Source organism: Dysidea avara, chromosome 2, assembly GCF_963678975.1.
Source record: "Dysidea avara chromosome 2, odDysAvar1.4, whole genome shotgun sequence".
Lineage (NCBI taxonomy): Eukaryota > Metazoa > Porifera > Demospongiae > Dictyoceratida > Dysideidae > Dysidea > Dysidea avara.
The window spans coordinates 10,797,815-10,817,822 of record NC_089273.1 but is presented as its reverse complement, the minus strand read 5'-3'; the positions used below and the strand labels follow the sequence as shown (position 1 = coordinate 10,817,822).

The 20,008-nt window shown below is 39.6% G+C and overlaps 2 protein-coding genes across 21 annotated transcripts in view; one reads left to right on the top strand and one right to left on the bottom strand.

The window, feature by feature from the left end:
• The window catches only part of LOC136246596 (uncharacterized), a 166,566-nt gene that overhangs the window by 48,492 nt on the left and 98,066 nt on the right, over positions 1 to 20,008 (bottom strand). The window lies entirely within an intron of this gene.
• LOC136246591 (uncharacterized) overlaps positions 1 to 20,008 on the top strand; it is a 108,199-nt gene that overhangs the window by 84,677 nt on the left and 3,514 nt on the right. For 8 of the 20 annotated variants that reach the window (XM_066038102.1, XM_066038101.1, XM_066038100.1 and 5 more), the window contains one exon: positions 19,885 to 19,949. Coding sequence is in view for 4 of the 20 variants with exons in the window: in XM_066038105.1 (XP_065894177.1) it covers positions 18,843 to 18,853; positions 19,107 to 19,171; positions 19,228 to 19,256; positions 19,347 to 19,439; positions 19,885 to 19,949 (263 nt within the window). In the remaining 16 variants the exon portion in view is untranslated. Of the gene's footprint in view, positions 1 to 17,101; positions 18,412 to 18,459; positions 18,623 to 18,748; positions 18,854 to 18,903; positions 19,172 to 19,227; positions 19,257 to 19,306; positions 19,440 to 19,884; positions 19,950 to 20,008 lie in introns of all 20 variants that reach the window. The other 12 variants (XM_066038088.1, XM_066038089.1, XM_066038104.1 and 9 more) reach the window with 7 other exon arrangements.

Here is a 20,008-nt window from a genome sequence, read left to right as displayed (position 1 = left end):
ATAAACAAGTCATGCACTGTGTAGAGAATTCAGCTACAATTAAGTCACTCTCTAAAGAATTCAGTTACACAGAATTCAGCTACACACAAGTCACTGTGGAGAGAGTTCAGCTACAAACAAATTACCCTTTAGAGTGATCAGCTACAAACAAAACACTTTGCAGGGTGTTCAGCTGCAACAAATCAACCTTTAGAGCGATCAGCAATGAACAAATCAACACAAATCTACCTGTAGAGAGATAAGCTAGAAACAAATCACCCTGTAGAGAGTTCAGCTACAAAAAATCACCCTGTAGAGACATCAGCTAGAAACTAGACACAATGTAAGGAGTTCAGCTACAAGCAATCACCCTGTAGAGAGTTCAGCTAAAACAAATCAACCTGCAGAGAGATCAGCTACAGACAAATCACCTTATAGAGAGTTCAGCTACAAACAGATTACATGTAGAGAGATCGGCTACAAACAAATCAACCTGCAGAGAGATCAGCTACACACAAATCAACTTGTAGAGAGATCAGCTACAAACAAATCGCCCTGTAGGGAGATCAGCTAGAAACTACACACAATGTAAGGAGTTCAGCTACAAACAAATCACCCTGTAGAGAGTTCAGCTAAAACAAATCAACCTGCAGAGAGATCAGCTATAAACAAATCACCTTATAGATAGTTCAGCTACAAACAAATTACCTTGTAGAGAGATCGGCTACAAACAAATCAACCTGCAGAGAGATCAGCTACACACAATTCAACTTGTAGAGAGATCAGCTACAAACAAATCACCCTGTAGAGAGATCAGCTAGAAACTAGACACAATGTAAGGAGTTCAGCTACAAGCAAATCACCGTGTAGAGAGTTCAGCTACAAACAAACCAACCTGTAGAGCGATCAGCTAGAAACAAATCACCCTGAATAGAGGTCAGCTACAAAAAATCACCCTGTAGAGAGATCAGCTACAAACAAATTGCCCTGTAGAGAGATCAGCTACAAGCAAAACACCCTGTAGAGAGTTCAGCAACAAGGAAACCACCATGTAGAGAGTTCAGTTACAAACAAATTACCCTGTAGAGAGATCGGCTACAAACAAATCAGCCTGTAGAGAGTTCAGCTAAAACAAATCAACCTGCAGAGAGATCAACTACAAACAAATCACCTTATAGAGAGTTCAGCTACAAACAAATTACCCTATAGAGAGATCGGCTACAAACAAATCAACCTGCAGAGAGATCAGCTACACACAATTCAACTTGTAGAGAGATCAGCTACAAACAAATCACCCTGTGGAGAGATCAGCTAGAAACTAGACACAATGTAAGGAGTTCAGCTACAAGCAAATCACCGTGTAGAGAGTTCAGCTACAAACAAACCAACCTGTAGAGCGATCAGCTAGAAACAAATCACCCTGAAGAGAGGTCAGCTACAAAAAATCACCCTGTAGAGATATCAGCTAGAAACAAATCGCCCTGAAGAGAGGTCAGCTACAAAAAAATCACCCTGTAGAGAGATCAGCTAGAAACAAATCACCCTGAGGAGAGGTCAGCTAGAAACAAAACACTTTGCAGGGAATTCAGCTACAAACAAATCAGCTTGTAGAGAGATCAGTTACACACAAATCAACCTGTAGAGAGATAAGCTAGAAACAAATCACCCTGTAGAGAGTAGCTACAAGCAAAACACCCTGTAGAGAGTTCAGCAACAAAGAAACCACCATGTAGAGAGTTCAGCAGCAAACAAATCACCTTATATAGAGTTCAGCTACAAACAAATCACCCTGTAGAGAGATCAGCTAGAAACTAGACACAATGTAAGGAGTTCAGCTACAAGCAAATCACCCTTTAGTGAGTTCAGCTACAAACAAATCAACCTGCAGTGAGATCACCTACAAAAAAGCACCTTGTACAGAGTTCAGCTACAAACAAATTACCCTGTAGAGAGATCGGCTACAAACAAATCAACCTGTAGAAAGATCAGCTACACACAAATCAACTTGTAGAGAGATTAGCTACAAACAAATCACCCTGTAGAGAGATCAGCTAGAAACTAGACACAATGTAAGGAATTTCAGCTACAAGTAAATCACCCTGTAGAGAGTTCAGCTAAAACAAATCAACCTGCAGAGAAATCAGCTACAAATAAATCACTTTACAGATAGTTCAGCTACAAACAAATTACCTTGTAGAGAGATCGGCTGCAAATTAATCAACCTGCTGAGAGATCAGCTACACACAAATCAACTTGTAGAGAGATCAGCTACAAACAAATCACCCTGTAGAGAGATCAGCTGGAAACTAGATACAATGCAAGGAGTTCAGCTACAAGCAAAATCACCCTTTAGTGAGTTCAGCTACAAACAAATCAACCTGCAGTGAGATCACCCACAAAACCGCACTTGTACAGAGTTCAGTTACAAACAAATCACCCTGTAGAGAGATCAGGTAGAAGAATTCACCTTGTAGAGAGTTCAGCAACAAAGAAATCACCATGTAGAGAGTTCAGCTGCAAACAAATCACATAGTAGAAAGATCAGCTAGAAGAAGTTACCTTGTAGAGAGTTCAGTTACAAAGAAACCATCATATGTGACCGGGCCTGCGATAATAGGGCATGTGGGCACATGATTTTTGCCTACTTCTTTACAGTTTCATCACTCATAACGTTTTCTACCATTATGCTATGGAATTGCAATTTTCAGCTCTTAGTATGCAATTAATTGGCATTATGATTCAAGTTACAGAATGGAAATATACCTTTCCAGTACTGAGATATGACCTGTAGAGTGATGGAGTGTAGTTTGTGCCCACATGCCCTGTTTTCGCAGGCCTGGTCACATATAGAGAGTTCAGCTACAAAGAAATTACCCCGTAGAAAGTTCAGCTAGAAGAAGTCACCTTGTAAAGAGTTCAGCTACAAAGAAACCATCATGTACAGAGTTCAGCTACAAAGAAACCACCTGTACAGAATTCAACTACAAACATATTACCCTGTAGAAAGATCAGCTAGAAGAAGTCACCTTGTAGAGCGTTCAGTTACAAAGAAACCATCATGTAGAGAGTTCAGCTGCAAACAAATCACTCTGTAGAGAGTTCAGCTACAAAGAAACCGCCATGTAGAGAGTTCAGCCTCATACAAACCACCTTGTAGAGAACTCAACTACAACAAATTACCCTGTAGAAAAGAAGTTACCTTGTAGAGAGTTCAGCTACAAAGAAACCATCATGTAGGGAGTTCAGCTACAAAGAAACCACCATGTAGAGAGTTTAGCTGCAAACAAATCACCTGTAGAGAGTTCAGCTAGAAACAAATCACTCCGTAGAGAGAGCAGCTGGACGAAGTCACCTTGTAGAGAGTTCAGCTACAAAGAAACCATCATGTAGAGAGTTCAGCTGCAAACAAATCACCCTGCAGAGAGTTCAGCTACAAAAAAATCACCCTGTAGAGAGTTCAGCTAGACGAAGTCACCTTATAGAGAGTTCAGCTACAAAGAAACCATCATGTAGAGAGTTCGGCTACAAAGACACCACCATGTAGAGAGTTTAGCTGCAAACAAATCACCTGTAGAGAGTTCAGCTAGAAACAAAATACCCTGTAGAGAGACCAGCTAGAAGAGGTTACCTTGTAGAAAGTTCAGCTACAAAGAAACCATCCTGTATATAGTTCAGCTACATTTCAAATCACCCAGTAGAGAGAACAGCTGCAAAAAATATCCTGTGGGGAATAATGGGCATGTAATAAATATATGTATATAATTTGTATAATTACTAATAAAATCAAAAATAATTGAAGTACAATTCTTCTTTTTAAGTTCTTTTCTTCTTCCTGTAGTAAAGAAAAAAACACATGGGTTAAAAAGCCCCAAAGCCAGCCATAGGCTGGCTTTGCAGTATACAAATACAAAAAGAAGTGATATCTAATCAAAAACAGCCAAGCTGTAAAAAAAGGTGCGGCTCCCAAAAAGGCCATGGTGAAAAAAGATGTGAAATCCAAGGTGGCGGCCAAGAAATGGCTGTGATGGTAGGTTAATGGTTACATTTTAATAACGACAATTCAGATGAATTTTGTGCCGCTTGGTCTTGGCACCAAATTCACCTGAATTGTTGTTATTAAAATGTAACCATTAACCTACCATCACAGCCATTTCTTGGCCGCCACCTTGGATTTCACATCTTTTTTCACTATGGCCTTTTTGGGGGCCGCACCTTTTTTTACAGCTTGGCTGTTTTTGATTAGATATATGTATCTCTACAGGTTGATTTGTGTGTACCTGATGTCTGTACAAGTTAATTTGTTTGTAGCTGATCTCTCTGCAGGTTGATTTGTTTCTAGCTGATCTCTCTACAAGTTGATTTGTTTGTTGCTGATTGCTCTACAGGTTGATTTGTTTGTCACTGAACTCTCTACAAAGTGTTTTGTTTGAAGCTGATCTCTCTACAGGGTAATTTGTTTGTAGCTGAACTCTCTCCACAGTGACTTGTGTGTACCTGAATTTTCTAGAGAGTGACTTAATTGTAGCCGAACTCTCCATAGGGTGCATGACTTGTTTATAGATGAACTCTCTTCAGTGTAACTTGTAATGTTCTGAATCTCTACAGTGATATTTGTAGCATAACTATCCATAGGGTGACTTGCTTCTAGCCTAATTGTCTATAAGAGTAACTGTTTGCAGCTGAACTCCCTACAGAATAACTTGCAATATAATAGAACTCTATAATTAAGTATGTCATAAACTAGCTGAATGCTCTATTAGGGTGACTGTTCTATTAGAGTATCTCGATCTCGCATTAATAGCTACACAGAGTTGGCTTTTGAATCATAACTCAGTTCAGTGGTTTGTAATCCGATTCTTCTGTACTACTGCAAGGACTTTCTAGGATGAATATTCCAGCTACATACAGATTTTCAGCTCACTGCTCTACGCGGTTTGCTAGGTAGACGTGCAAATTGTTGTCACGAATCTCGATCGCGCAATTGTTACACACCTTAGGTTTCGTGTCATATCTCCATGATCTTTACTTCGATTACTTTCGAACCACAAAAAGGCACTCCTACAATAGTTGCTCTATCCACAAACCGATATTCAGCTCATTCCACCAAGCGGTTTACCCTGTAGGCGTGACAACAAATCGATCTTGTTTTACGCGAAAAATCGGTAATAAATCCTTAACCGTTCATCGGATTTGTACCAAATTTGATATTAGGATTCGCCTTTAGACTCTCTTTCTGTGTGCTAAATTTCAAGTCGATCAGAGTACGCGTTTGCGTTTTATAACAATTTTGCAAGTGTGCGAAAAGACGAAAAAGGAATAAAAAGCGAAGACAAAAAAAAACCGAAACTTTGGCTGCTTGTATCTCGGAAATGGCTTACGCGATTTCCTTCAAATTTGGAATATTGACTTCCCTAGTTGGCGGGAAACTCTGCAGCAAATTTGGTTACAATTGGATAAGGGATCACCGAGATACAAGGTGTGAAAATGACGTTTTCTTTCTTCCTGTTAATGTACCCACGGTGTGGCGCTCCAGCTTTTTCAGCCGCACGACACACTATCGTGTGTCTTGATATATATATATCTAATCAAAAACAGCAAAACTGTAAAAAAAGGTTCGGCCCCCAAAAAGGCCATAGTGAAAAAAGATGTGAAATCCAAGGTGGCGGCCAAGAAATGGCTGTGATTGTAGGTTAATGGTAAAAATTTTAATAACGACAATTCAGGTGAATTTGGTGCCAAGACCAAACGGCACAAAATTCACCTGAATTGTCGTTATTAAAATTTTACCATTAACCTACCATCACAGCCATTTCTTGGCCGCCACCTTGGATTTCACATCTTTTTTCACCTTGGCCTTTTTGGGGGCCGCACTTTTTTTTACAGCTTGGCTGTTTTTTGATTAGATATCACTTCTTTTTGTATTTGTATACTGCAAAGCCGGCCAATGGCTGGCTTTGGGGTTTTTTTAACCCATGTGTTTTTTTTCTTTACCACAGGAAGAAGAAAAGAACTTAAAGAAGATTTTTAATACTTCAATTATTTTTGGTTTTATTAGTAATTGTACAAAATATATACATATATTTATTACATGCCCATTATTCCCCACAGGATATTATTTTGCAGCTGATCTCTCTACTGGGTGACTTGAAATGTAGCTGAACTATCTATAAGGTGACCTTCTAGCTGATCTCTCTACAGGGTGATTTGTTTCTAGATGAACTCTCTACAGGTGATTTGTTTGCACCTAAACTCTCTACATGGTGGTTTCTTTGTAACTGAACCGCAGGCTCTCTACAAGGTGACTTCTTCTAGCTGAACTCTCTACAGAGTGATTTGTTTGCAGCTTAACTCTCAGAGTCTACATGATGGTTTCTTTGTAGCTGAACTCTCTACAAGGTGACTTCTTCTAGCTGAACTCTCTACAGGGTGATCTTTTTGTAGCTGAACTCTCTACAGGGTGATTTGTTTCTAGCTGAACTCTCTACAGGTTATTTGTTTGCAGCTAAACTCTCTACATGGTGGTTTCGTTGTAGCTGAACTCTCCACACGATGGTTTCTTTGTAGCTGAACTCTCTACAAGGTGACTTCTTCTAGCTGATCTCTCTACAGGGTGATTTGTTTCTAGCTGAACTCTCTACAGGTGATTTGTTTGCAGCTAAACTCTCTACGTGGAGGTTTCTTTGTAGCTGAACTCTCTACATGATGGTTTCTTTGTAGCTGGACTCTCTACAAGGTAACTTCTTCTAGCTGATCTCTCTACAGGGTGATCTTTTTTGTAGCTGAACGCTCTACAGGGTGATTTGTTTGCAGCTGAACTCTCTACATGATGGTTTCTTTGTAGCTGAACTCTCTACAAGGTGACCTCTTCTAGCTGATCTCTCTACAGGGTGATTTGTTTCTAGCTGTGTGAACTCTCTGCAGGCGATATGTTTGCAGCTGAACTGTCTACATGGTGGTTTCTTTGTACCTGAACTCTCTACAAGGTGACTTGTTTCTAGCTGATCCCTCTACAAGGTGACTTCCTCTAGCTGATCTCTCTACAGGTTGATTTGTTTGTAGCTGAACTCTCTACAGGGTGATTTGTTTGTAGCTGAACTCTCTACAGGATGGTTTCTTTGTTACTGAACTTTCTACAAGGCAACTTTTTTCTAGCTGATCTCTCTACAAGGTGACTTCCTCTAGCTGATCTCTCTATAGAGTGACTTGTATCTAGCTGAACCATCTACAGGATGATCTGTTCATAGTTGAACTCTCTAAAGGTTAATTTGTTTGTAGCTGAAATCTCTTGTTTCAAACTGATCTCACTGTAGCATAACATATTTCTAGCTGAACTCTCTACAGGATGGCTTCTTTGTAGCTGAACTCTCTACAGAGTGATTTTTTTGTAGCTGAACTGTATATAGTGTGATTTGTTTATACCTGAACTTTCTACAGGGTGATTTGTTTATAGCTTAATGCTCTGCAGGGTGATTTGTTTGTAGTTGATCTCTCTACAGGGTTTCTTTGCAGCTGAGTTCTCTACAGGGTGACTTCTTCTAGCTGAACTCTCTCTTGTTTTTAGCTGATCTCTCTACAGAGTAACTTGTTTGTATAGCTGAACTCTTTACAGAGTAGTATTTTGGTTGCTGAACTCTCTACACGGTGACTTGTTTGTAGCAAAATTCTTTACAGAGTGACTTGTTGGTAGCTGAATTCTCTACAGAGTGACTTACTTGTAGCTGAATTCTCTACAGAGTGACTTACTTGTAGCTGAACACTGTATAAACTATAAAGTGACTTGTCTGTAGCTGAACTCTCTTCAGGGTTACTTGTTTGCAGGTGATCTCTATAGGGTAACTTGTTTGTATAGCTGAACTCTTTACAGGGTAGTTTCTTTGTAGCTGAATTCTCTCCACAGTGACTTGTTTGTAGCTAAATTCTCTAGAGAGTGTAGCCGAACTCTCTACACGGTGCATGACTTGTTTATAGCTGAACTCTCTTCAGTGTGACTTGTAATGTTCTGAATCTCTACAGTGATATAATTGTAGCTTAACTCTCCACAGGGTGACTTGCTTCTTGCTGAACTGTCTATAATAAGATTAACTGTTTGCAGCTGAAGTCCCTAGAGAATAACTTGTAATGTAATAGAATTCTATAATGGAGTAAATAAATTAGCTGAATGCTCTATTAGGGTGAATGTTCTATTAGAGTATCTCGATCTCGCATTTGCTACACGGAGTTGGCTTTCTAATCATAACTCAGTGATTTGTAATCCAATTCTTCTATGCTACTGTAAGAACTTTCTATGAAGAGTATTCCAGCTATACACCGATTTTCAGCTCATTGCTCTTAGCGGTTTGCCTATAGTAGGCGTAAAAACTAATACTTTTTTATTACTAAAAATCGATCGGGTAATTGTGACACAGGTTGGGTTTTGTGTCATATCTCCGTGGTCTTAATCTCGATTCCTTTCAAACCACCAAAAGGCACTCCTACGATGGTTACTCCATGTGCATAGCAATTTTCAACTCATTCCATGAAGCGGTTTACCCTGTAGGCGTGACAACAAATCGATCTTGTTTTACGCGAATAATCGGTCATAACTCCTGATAGAGGAGGACCTGACTTGAGTTTGTATGCACTTAATTTATTAGAGGATAACTCAATTGTTTTGACCCCAAGGAATAACATGTGATATGTGCCAAATGCTCTATCCGGGGCGAAATGCCCCAAATTGACCACACCCCTTTTATCGAAAGACATTTCAATGTTTCTTCTAAAACATTGCAACTGTAGACTTCCTATGGTGCTTAAAATGTTTAGAATGGCCATATTTAGGGGGTCAATGAAGAATGCAAAATGTGTACTTGGATATTTCATTGAGTTTAGTATTATAATAAAAAGTGCTAACATGATTATAAATAATATTATGTTCATTCAGTAATTGGGTTTTGGCAACTGTCACCTCCCTTGCATTTACAGTACTTGCAGCACTTAATCCCAGCTACTCTGCAACAACACCCATTCTTGCGAGCACACTTGCCACATGTGCAGGAATCTGGCAGGCCTTCAGGTCTAGAGATCACAATCTCAGGTACCAATATATTTTCCCTTCTTTCAAAACCGTAAGCCTCAGCATCCATGGTCAAAGTGGCATCTCTAAATGATGCTTGAACCTACAGCTGTACTTGATAGTATGCTCTATGAATATGCTTCCTTGTATTGGTTGAGGTGCAAGCAGTTCTTGCAAAGTCCAACTTGAGGGCATTGCTATTGAATGCAGCGAGATGTAGGTCATCAAATGTCTCCAGGTCTGTTGTTGGTTGAGACATTTGACCAAGAATGTCTCTGCCATCTGTATTGAGCTTTCTGTTAGCTGTGGAGAGTTAAAATCAAGCACCAAAGAAGAACTTCCTGGTTTCTGAACAGCATTCAGGGCTGCAGACTTGGTTGCTATCTTTCTGGTGGTATCACACCCAGTCAGTGCATGAACTGCTGGAAGACACTTGATCAAGTCATTTCCCAATGCACTGCAAATGTCGTGGAGTGGTAAGATCACTTTTCTCATTCCTGAATTGCGAATTAGCCAGAGCTCTTGGAGACCAAGGTCTCTCCAATTCACTGTAAAGTGGTACAGTAGGCACACAAAGACATCTGTATCACCTTATGACAGTGTCATGGATGTGGGTCCTGACCGGCAACTTAAGATGTCCTGCACATGGAACATCATCCTGTCATCAGCTTCCTCATGTGTGCAGTTGAGCTGAGGAAATACAGAAGCACAACCAGCCGACACTATCCATGCTTGTGGTGATATACCAAGATATAAAGGTTTGGAGCCACGATAACTGGTGGTGAGCCATTCAACATAGAATGCTTGGAAAGCACTTTTGCTGGTGGAAGATGACCAAAAATTCTCCAAAATCACTGGAACATTTTAGTTTGGTGAGATTACATCAAGGACAACCATTTCTTTGCACTTAGCTCTTCTATCCCTCTCTCCATTCTTGATGCTGTCCTCTCTGTAATTATCAAAAACAATATAGATCTCATCACTGTTGTGCCCAGCTTTGGTGATCATTGATGTTAAGGCAATAGCAAAGTCGTGGAATGTCTTGACAGGAGGATCAAGCTTCTTTAAAGGACTTTTCTTACCAAGGCCATGAAGTCAATGACAATAGCATGGGTTTGAGGTGGGTCTCTGGCCCTTTCTTGTCTATTAGTGGACACAATTTAAGCGACTCAGTTTCAAGTTGTGATTTGACACTCTTTCTCAGGTAACCATCTTCATCCATCAAGAAGAATGCAGAGTTGGTGATCTCATGCTGGAGTAGCTCATCAACAGTGTTGCCCCGGTGACTTGCATACTCTATAAACATAAGAGCTTTGATAGTCTCACTTTTGACATCAACTTTGTATACTACATTTAAGGTGGTCTTTGGGGCTGCAAACTTGATTTTGCTAATGGTTGAGTGTATCGATAATGACTTTTTGCTGAGTCGATCATTGATAAATCTGGTATAAGCTTCATGACCCTCCCTCATACAGCATATCAATTTGTCTACTTTTACATTGGTCACAACTTCTCCTGTGAGAATATTCTTCAGCTCTGCCTGGTCTTGTAGAGGACTGCATACCTTCAGGAGATACTGCTCTATGTCTCATACCATCCTGATGATCGTAGTAGTAGTACGAGGGTTGAAGTCATGATGAAGTGAGAGTTCTTCTTGAATGTCATTCTTCTTCTTCAGGAGATCAACATATTGGTCTATTTTGTGCTTGATAATTTCCCACAGAGCTACTGCATCCTTCTTCCTGGTGACTCCTATTATCCCCCCACTCACTTTGGCAGGCCAGTTGTAGCACTGTTCTAGTGCTTGGTCAAAGGGAACTCTACTGCTTTTCTTGGTAGTATTTACCACGAATCCACCATTCATATAGGAGTCATAGAGGAGTGGGAACTTGTACTTCAGTTGATAGCAGTCCTGTACAAACAATGGTGTCCATCGACAGTAGTTTGTTCTCCCAAAAAAGAAAAACGGTGTACTTGCCCTCTCCATAGCATAGTATCCAGTCTCCAGAGCACAGCGAATTGGTTAGATCGCTGATTATTGGGAATAAGTCAGTTCCAGTAACTAAATGATTGGGATAGTAAAGCCCTTTCCTTGACATAGACTTGAAAGGCTGCTTGGATTGTGCCACAATGTTCCTTGATGGATTTCCATTCTTCACTGGTAAGTTCTTTGGACTGAAAGTCGACTTGTAATGCTTCTAGTTCCATTCATTTGTCAGGGAATTTGGAGAGGAATCCTTCCAACATCATGGACATAAGGACTTCATGAATCATTGAGTGGGCAGTGCGGGCCCTGGAATAGTGGGAACCTGAGATGACGGTTCTGATGATATCAGTACCATAGCACTCTGTCTCAACTAGTACTGCAAATATTCCCGATGGTTCCAGGTATGCACCAAGCAGGCCAACACAATCTTTTCCATATGAAACCCCCCTAGACCAAGGAATATGTTGCTAAACTCATCTAGTTTCACTAGCTGAATTTCCTTGGCAATACGGTACATACCTTCATCTGCCCACAGTGCACCATAGGTATCACCCTTCTGTTTCAGGGCATCCTGAAAGTTGATCATCGTTGTGAGGACTGCATCATAAATTATATGTTGTAGCAGGATAGGGAAGGATAGGGGTAAGAACTGTGGTGGTAGGATGGAAGTTGCAATTCACAAATGTGCTTCTTGCTGCTGTAAACCCTGGCAAACAGTCATTTTCATGCATTGCTCTTTTGGAGAAGCGGTTGACCATCCACAGAGAATTGTCTAAGTTAATTGCCTTGGTGGACTCAGTGAAAGCTGCAGAGCTGTCAGTTGTCCTAAAATATGGCCATTATAAACATTTTGAGCACCTTAGCAAGTCTGCAGTTGCAGTATTTTAGAAGATACAAGTAAAATGTCTTCCGATAAAAGGGTGTGGTCATTTTGGGGAATTTTGCCCCGGATAGAGCATTTGGCACATATCACATGTTATTCCTTGGGGTCAAATTAGCCTAGAACAATTGAGTCATCCTCTCCTAAATTAAGTGCATACAAACACAAGCCAGGTCCTAGACTATGAACCATTCATCGGATTTGCACCAAATTTGAAGCTAGGATTCGCCTTTGGACTCCCTTTCTGTGTGCCAAATTTCAAGGCGATCGGAGCACGCATTTGCTTTTTATATCAATTTTTGCAAGTGTGCGAAAAGACGAAGAAGAAGAATAAGAAGAAAAAAAAACAAGAAAAAAAAATGAAACTTTGGCCGCTCATATCTCGGAAATGGCTTCAGTGATTTCCTTCAAATTTTGAATGTAGACTCCTCTAGTTGGCGGGCAACTCTGCAGCAAATTTGGTTTCAATCGGATAAGCTATCACCGAGATACAAAAGTGTGAAAATGACGTTTTCTTTCTTCCTGTAAATATACTCACAGTGTGGCGCGCCGGCTTCTTGGGCCGCACGACACACTACCGTGTGTCTATATATATATATATCTAAAGGCGGTATATAAGATATCTACAGGCAGAAATATGCATTTTATGTGGAAATGTCTCCAAATTGCAGTATTTTAACACATATTTTTCAAAAATTTCTTCGGGGTAGTTTCAGCATACTTTGCAAGCTGCTGGGAGGTGTGCTTCGCACACCTCCACCCAACAAATTAGTACCTTGAGTTAGCCTTCCCCCCATTATAAATCCTAGATCCGCCCTTGTAGAGTTCAGCTATGTATAAACACATGTAGAGAGTTCAGCTATGTATACACACATGTAGAGAGTTCAGCTACAACAAGTCACTCTGTAGAGGATCCAGCTACAGAGAACTACCTATTAGAGAGTTCATCTATATAAGTTAGCTACTGTATAGAGATCGGCTACATACAAACCAGTTACTTTATACAATGTCAGGGCCGGAGGAGGGAAAATTGAGTTGGTTAGGCCATTGACTATAATGTTGAAATTGCTACTATATACATGCCAATGAGAGAGGAGCTGTTGCATAGTGTGCGAAGTGCAAAGCACGAGCATTCTAGGGGGGTCAGTGGGCATGCCCCCACAGGAAATTTTTGAAAATTAGACACTCAGATGTGCAATTTTAGTGATATTTCACTGCTAGCTAGCTATATAAATATGCTCAAGCCTATCTGTTGTTCTTCAGACTTTCTATACTATGTATAATTGTAGACCTGACATACAGCATGAAACTTGCTGTATGGTTCATTTAGTTATAGCTAGCAATTAGAAGTTCAAGGGGGGTCTGGGGGTGCAACACCCAGGAGCTGCAGAATTTTTGCAATTTAAAGGCTTGAAAATGCCTTAAAATTTAAAATTGATGCTAAATTTTAAAGTAAAGCTAGCTAGCAAATTGCAACTTTCCCCCCAAATTTCACAGGGAACCCATGCAGCATGGCCTCCTTTAGCTAGGATATAATTACTATACAGTGAATTCACACAGCTACAATAAAAAGCTACACAACTACAAAAATACAGTATACGTAATGATCCGTTCACTTCATACTGGTTTGTATGAAGTGAACGGATCATTACATAAATATACTGGTGGACAGTCACGAGACCAATCAGTATTCAAAAAGGCGCAATGTGGGTGAGACTGACAGTTTGCTCAGTATCTCGACAGGACGAGTGGGTAGTTGAAGAGGTGTGATTTCTACTCATCATCTCATCCAGATGGCCACCATGTAATGTGTTTGTGTACAGCGCTTCTTGCCGCGGAATGAGTCATCTGGTTTGTCACTGCCAGCCCTTCGCCCAGTAAAAGAAGCCAAGAGAGACAAGCCAAGGAATGCTAATGATTATTTTATGAAGATTGAATTGTGATATAAGTGTGCTGGTTAGAACCTTCCTTACACGTGATAAATGCCAACTGTCAACACACGTGATACTGTACGTAGAACCCACAATCATTTCTGTACAAAACGATATGAATGCTATGCTGTACTGTAAGGTAATTGGAAGTACTATACGTGTAGATCTGTGCTTTAGTTAGGCTGAGAAACTAGGTAACTACTCGTGTCATGTATTTTCAATGACATCTGTAAAATATGTACGTAGCTACATGTAGATGTGATCGTCCAAAGATTGCATGAGAGTAATGTAGTTCGAGCTGGTCAGCTAGTTGGTTCAACTCCAGATTATTGGTCCAGCTCAGGCCTGACCAACCGGACCGTCTCCTCCGGCCTTGAATGTTCAGCTACAAGTAAGTCACTCTGTAGAGACTTCAGCTACAAACAAGTCACTCTGTAGTACAAATACAGTAAATCACCATGTAGAGAGTTCAGCAACCAATCAAAAAACCACCCTGTAAAGAGTGCAGCTACGCAAACAAGTGATAACTCTATAGAGAGATCTACTAGAACCAAGTCACCCTGTAGAGAGATCAGCTAGAAGACATCACCTTGTAGAGAGTTAAGGTACAAACAAATCACCCTACAGATAGTTTAGCAACAAACAAGTAATCTTGTAGAGAGATCACCTAGAAGAAGTCGCCTTGTAGAGAGTTCAGTTACAAAGAAATCACCATGTAGAGAGTTCAGCTGTAAACAAATCACCCTATAGAGAGATTAGCTAGAAGAAGTCACTTTGTATGTACAGAGTTTAGCTACAAAAACTATACTGTAGAGAATTCAGCTGCAAATAAATCACTCCATAGAAGCCATCCAGTAGAGAGATCAGCTAGAAGAAGTTACCTTGTAGAGAGTTCAGCTACAAAGAAACCGTCATGTAGAGAGTTCAACTACTAACAAATCACCGTGCAGATCGTTTAGCTACACACAGATCACCCTGTAGAGAGTTCAGCTACAAACAGATGAGATCACCCTGTAGAGAGTTCAGCTACAAACAAATCACCCTGTAGAGAAAAGAAACCGTCCTGTAGAGTGGTCAGCTACAAAAAAAGTTACCCTCTATAGAGACCAGCTAGAAATGAATGGTCTTGTAGAGAGTTCAGCTACAAACAAATCACCCTGTAGATAGTTCCACTATAAACAGATAACCTACCTGTATAGAGAGTTGGACTAGAAACAAGTCACCCTGTAGAGAGAATCTTGTAGAGAGTTCAGCTACATGCAAATCACCATGTAGAGAATTTAGCTACATTTCAAGTCACCCAGTAGAGAGATCAGCTGCAAACAAGTTATCCTGTAGGAAATAATTGGCATGTAATAAATATATTGTACTGCTTTAAATCTTCATTATGATTATGATCAAATCTTTTTTTACTTCCTGTGGTAAAAAAAAGATAGGTTAAGAAGCCCCAAAATCGGCCACAGGCCAGCTTTGTAGTATACAATAGCAAAAATAAGTGATATCTAATCCAAAACAGCCAAGCTGTAAAAACAAAAAGAGTGCAGCTCCCAAAAGGCTATGGTGAAAAAAGATGTGAAATCCAAGGTGGTAGCCAAGAAATGGCTGTGATGGTAGGTTAATGGTAAAAATTTTGATAACAATTCAGATGAATTTGTTCCAAGACTAAGCGGCACCAAATTCACCTTAATTGTCGTAATTAAAATTTTTACCTTTAACCTACCATCACAGCCATTTCTTGGCCACCACCTTGGATTTCACATCTTTTTCACCATAGCCTTTTTGGGGGCCATACTCCTTTTCTACAGCTTGGCTGTTTTGGATTAGATCATCTATTCACCTACTGTACTCAAGAAGAGTTGGAAAATCTTTGTTCTGTTGTAGTAGACACAAGGATACACAAGTTATGAGCATCTGTTTATGTCACATCAAAGCAATCAATTTTTCTTCAGAAATTTTTATGCTGCAACAGAAGGTGATAAAAGAACACTTACCCAGTAGTTGATTCCTTGTTCATAATGAACATGATGGTAAACATTCCACTAATAATACGTTAATCCATTCGTAATTTATATCCACCCCAAAAACACCTTCGCTGTAAAAAAGGCGCGCCCAAGAAACTACAAGTACCTGGAACCCAATGTAAAAAAGAAAAAGAAAAATCAGCTTAGCTGAAGTGAAAAGTAACTGGTAACTTAAAGAGTTGATATCTGAAGCGGCCAAGAATACAATTACTAAAGTTTAATCCATGCAAGAACACCTTGGCTATAAAACAGGTGTATACATGAAAGTAACTGGGAACTGAAATGGCTGATATCTGAAGCGGCTAAGAATGAATGGTCATATACAACTAATCCAAAAATGTAACACTGAACCTTTATAATTCAGCTGTGTTCTATATTCACTCTTGCTGCATCGTAAAGTAATTTCTTTTAACTCTAATTGGCTGGTAATTTGGCCACCTTTTTTAATAGTCAGTATAATAGAGCAAAAAAAGGCGGCCAAATTACCAGCCAATTAGAGTTAAAAGAAATTACTTTACGATGCAGCAAGAGTGAATATAGAACACAGCTGAATTATAAAGGTTCAGTGTTACATTTTTGGATTAGTTGTATATGACCATTCATTCTTGGCCGCTTCAGATATCAGCCATTTCAGTTCCCAGTTACTTTCATGTATACACCTGTTTTATAGCCAAGGTGTTCTTGCATGGATTAAACTTTAGTAATTGTATTCTTGGCCGCTTCAGATATCAACTCTTTAAGTTACCAGTTACTTTTCACTTCAGCTAAGCTGATTTTTCTTTTTCTTTTTTACATTGGGTTCCAGGTACTTGTAGTTTCTTGGGCGCGCCTTTTTTACAGCAAAGGTGTTTTTGGGGAGGATATCACTCATTTTTGTCAGTGATAGACTCTACATTTGGTTTAAAAGCTAATTTTTTGGAAATGAGCAATTAACATTAATGCAGAATATTATCTAGGAGAGTCAGTAAAATCCATACATAATAATGATTGTTTCATAACACTGTAAATTCGGAAGTATGAATTTACGGTGTAGTATGACTGTTCTATTAGAGTAAATTTATCTTTGCTGCCTGCACGTCATGAATATATCTCATATCTGTGCATGTTAAATGCTTCAGACACCTAATTAAACTTGCAAGTGCCTAATTAGTTCACAGTTGCTACACAGCTATAAATACATTAGTAATTGTTATCATCATAATCATTTATCATGTTATAACCATTTTTTTAATATTTTGGTCACAACTTCAGGATTACAGCAGCAGAGAAAGGAATAGAGGACTCAACCATAAAGACTTGTATATGGGAGATGGAACAGTATTGCGATGGACAATGCCGGTACTAACCCCTCAAGGGTGTTGCAGTACAGTATTGATGCAAGACCAGAGCCTCGATCGTCACCTTTTGACTGTGGTCACAACTTCAGGATTGGAGCAGCAGAGAAAGGAATGGAGGACTCAATCATCAAGACTCGGGGAGATGGAATAGTATTGCCATGGACAATGCCAGCACTAACCCCTCAAGGATGTCACAGTGCAGTATCGATACAACCACTCCAACCAGTGCATAAGACCAGAGCTCGATTATCACCTTTTGACTGAAATTTTTATACTTGATGAAGCAATTAAAACAAAAAAGTTGTAGTACTTGTACTTTCCTGAGGGAACATGTCCCCAGAGTCCCAGACTCCCTTGCCCGTTCAGCAGAATAATAGGATTGAGCCTTACTACCACTTTCACCTTTACACTTGGCCTGAATGTACATATCAGCAACATAATACAGTAGCTGTAGATAATGCTAGTTAATGCCCCTAGGCAGAGCTATAGGGGTGGGAATTTTTCCCTACTATCATACTATCATAGTAGTTCTTCTCGCAGTTCTTTGCCTGGCCATCATCAACTGCTGTCAAAACATTAGTTTCGTCCCCTAGACCCTTCCTCAAGCATGCTTATCACACAAAAATAACTGTGCACAAACAATTATTCATTGACAGCTTATACTACACTTACCGCATTGTTGAACCATGTATACCACCAGAATCCACCGGATTGACAACTAACACGTGATCTATTTAGGGGAAATCTGGTGGAAAGTCCCTAATTACCTTAAGCGGACACTCATGATACGTGGCTTTAAATTGAATGGTTTAAGAATGTAACTGGATGGTGAGGCGTACTTTAATCGGCTCGACTTTACTGAGAAACTCGAGCCCCTCGTGAGAAACTACATCGCTTGAGCAACGCTTGAAAAAGTAAGAGTCCGGCAAGAATACTGAGGGACTCTATGATATATGCCGGTCTTGAATGCTAACGAAACGAGGAGTGAAGTTTGTGCAACGTGTCACATCGCCACACACTGATTCACCGTGTTTGTGCGATAGGGTTTTTGGACCTGTCCACCAGATGTTGAAAGGAAATTCATTCCAACTTGTGAAGTTATTGGTATACTCATTGTTGGGGTCCATGGGGACATCGATGATCATTTACCAGTCAGCTGTAAGTAATGTCACAACAGAAGGAAAGGAACCATTTCCATACCCCTATGGTATACTGATTTTCCAGGTCAGTTTATGTACACCCAACCACAGAAATGTAGAACTTTGGTTGCAGGTGGAAAATAAACACCTTTTTACTCAGTCACAAGAGATTCACCCAGCTGGGATAAAATGTTGAAGTGAATGTCATTAGTACCTACTTGCGGTTCATCAGGTATTGGACAATTCCAAGTGTCCAGATTATGCAGTTGTCCTCATGTTCAAGTTTACACGTTTAGGCAAGTTCCACAACATCCTATAATCTATTACTATATCAGGGTGGAATAATGCTTATATAATATTTTTCATATTCCAGGCTTTAGGTATGTGTATTGTATTTAACACCTGCTTGTTGGTTTTTGCAGGCCATCTGGTCATACTGGTTTATCCACTAGCTGTTGAATGTGATCATGGTACATATGTAAGTTGAGACCATGCAGGAACAAAGATACAGGTGTCATGAATTTCAGGTCAGTTGACGTTCAGAGGAATTGTATTATTGCAATTGTTCTTTTTGTAGTTATCAATTATCAGTGACCAGTTTGTGATAGCGTACTTTTGTTTGACTAATGACCAAATGTTCTGGTTTACATGCTTACCCAACAGTTATGTTACTCACTTAACCTGCATATGGGATATATATTTTTAGTTCATTTTGATTATTCATCCTTTATTGGTACAGCCTGGCATATTGATTTTTTGCACATTCTCTTTTTAATTCAGTGCCTGCTGGATTGTTTCGTCAGATATCGAAACAGATGTCTTTGGTGTTGCGACCGATGTTCCAGGTCAGTTTGCATGTGTGTTTAATTTTGGACTTCAGTGCCTGCTTATTCTTTTACAGGTCTCGGTATTGAGTGTCATGAATTTCAGGTCAGTTGACGTACAGAAGAATTGTATTATTGCAATTGTTGTTTTTGCAGTTATCAATTATCGCTGTATACTAGTGATGTGAATTTGCAGGTCAGTCTACTCAGATGTATCAGGCATAGTGTTGATGGGTTCGAACAAGTATCCAGTGTAGACTGTAGCGGCATCAAGGGTGTTAATTTCCAGGTCAGTTTACATGTTGTGATGTTAGTGATTTTTTCCTAGTACCCAGATATTAAGTGTATTGTATTTAATGTCCACCTGTTATGTTTTTAAATTATGGTATATCAGTGTAGACAGTGCAACAGTAAGCCTTCTGTGTTGTAGTAACTATTTGTTTCATAATATTATGCTGTTGTCCCGGAATGGCACAATTTTTGGGCAACCAGTGTGAAGTCTAGTGGTACAAACATTGTATTATGACCAAGTTGTGATAGCGTACTTTTGTTTGACTAATGTCCTAATGTTCTGGTTTGACTAATGTCCTAATGTTCTGGTTTAACATGCTTACCGAACAGTTATGTTATTCATTCACTTAGCCTGGGATATAATTTTTGTTCATTTTGATTATCCATGCTATTATTGACACAGCCCGGCATATTGATTTTTTGTACATTCTCTTTTAATTCAGTGCCTGCTGGATTGTGTCATCAGATATCGAAACAAGTGTTTTTGGTGTTGCGACCGATGTTCCAGGTCAGTTGCATGAGTGTTTAATTTAAGGTTAACTTCAGTGCCTGCTTATTCTTTTACAG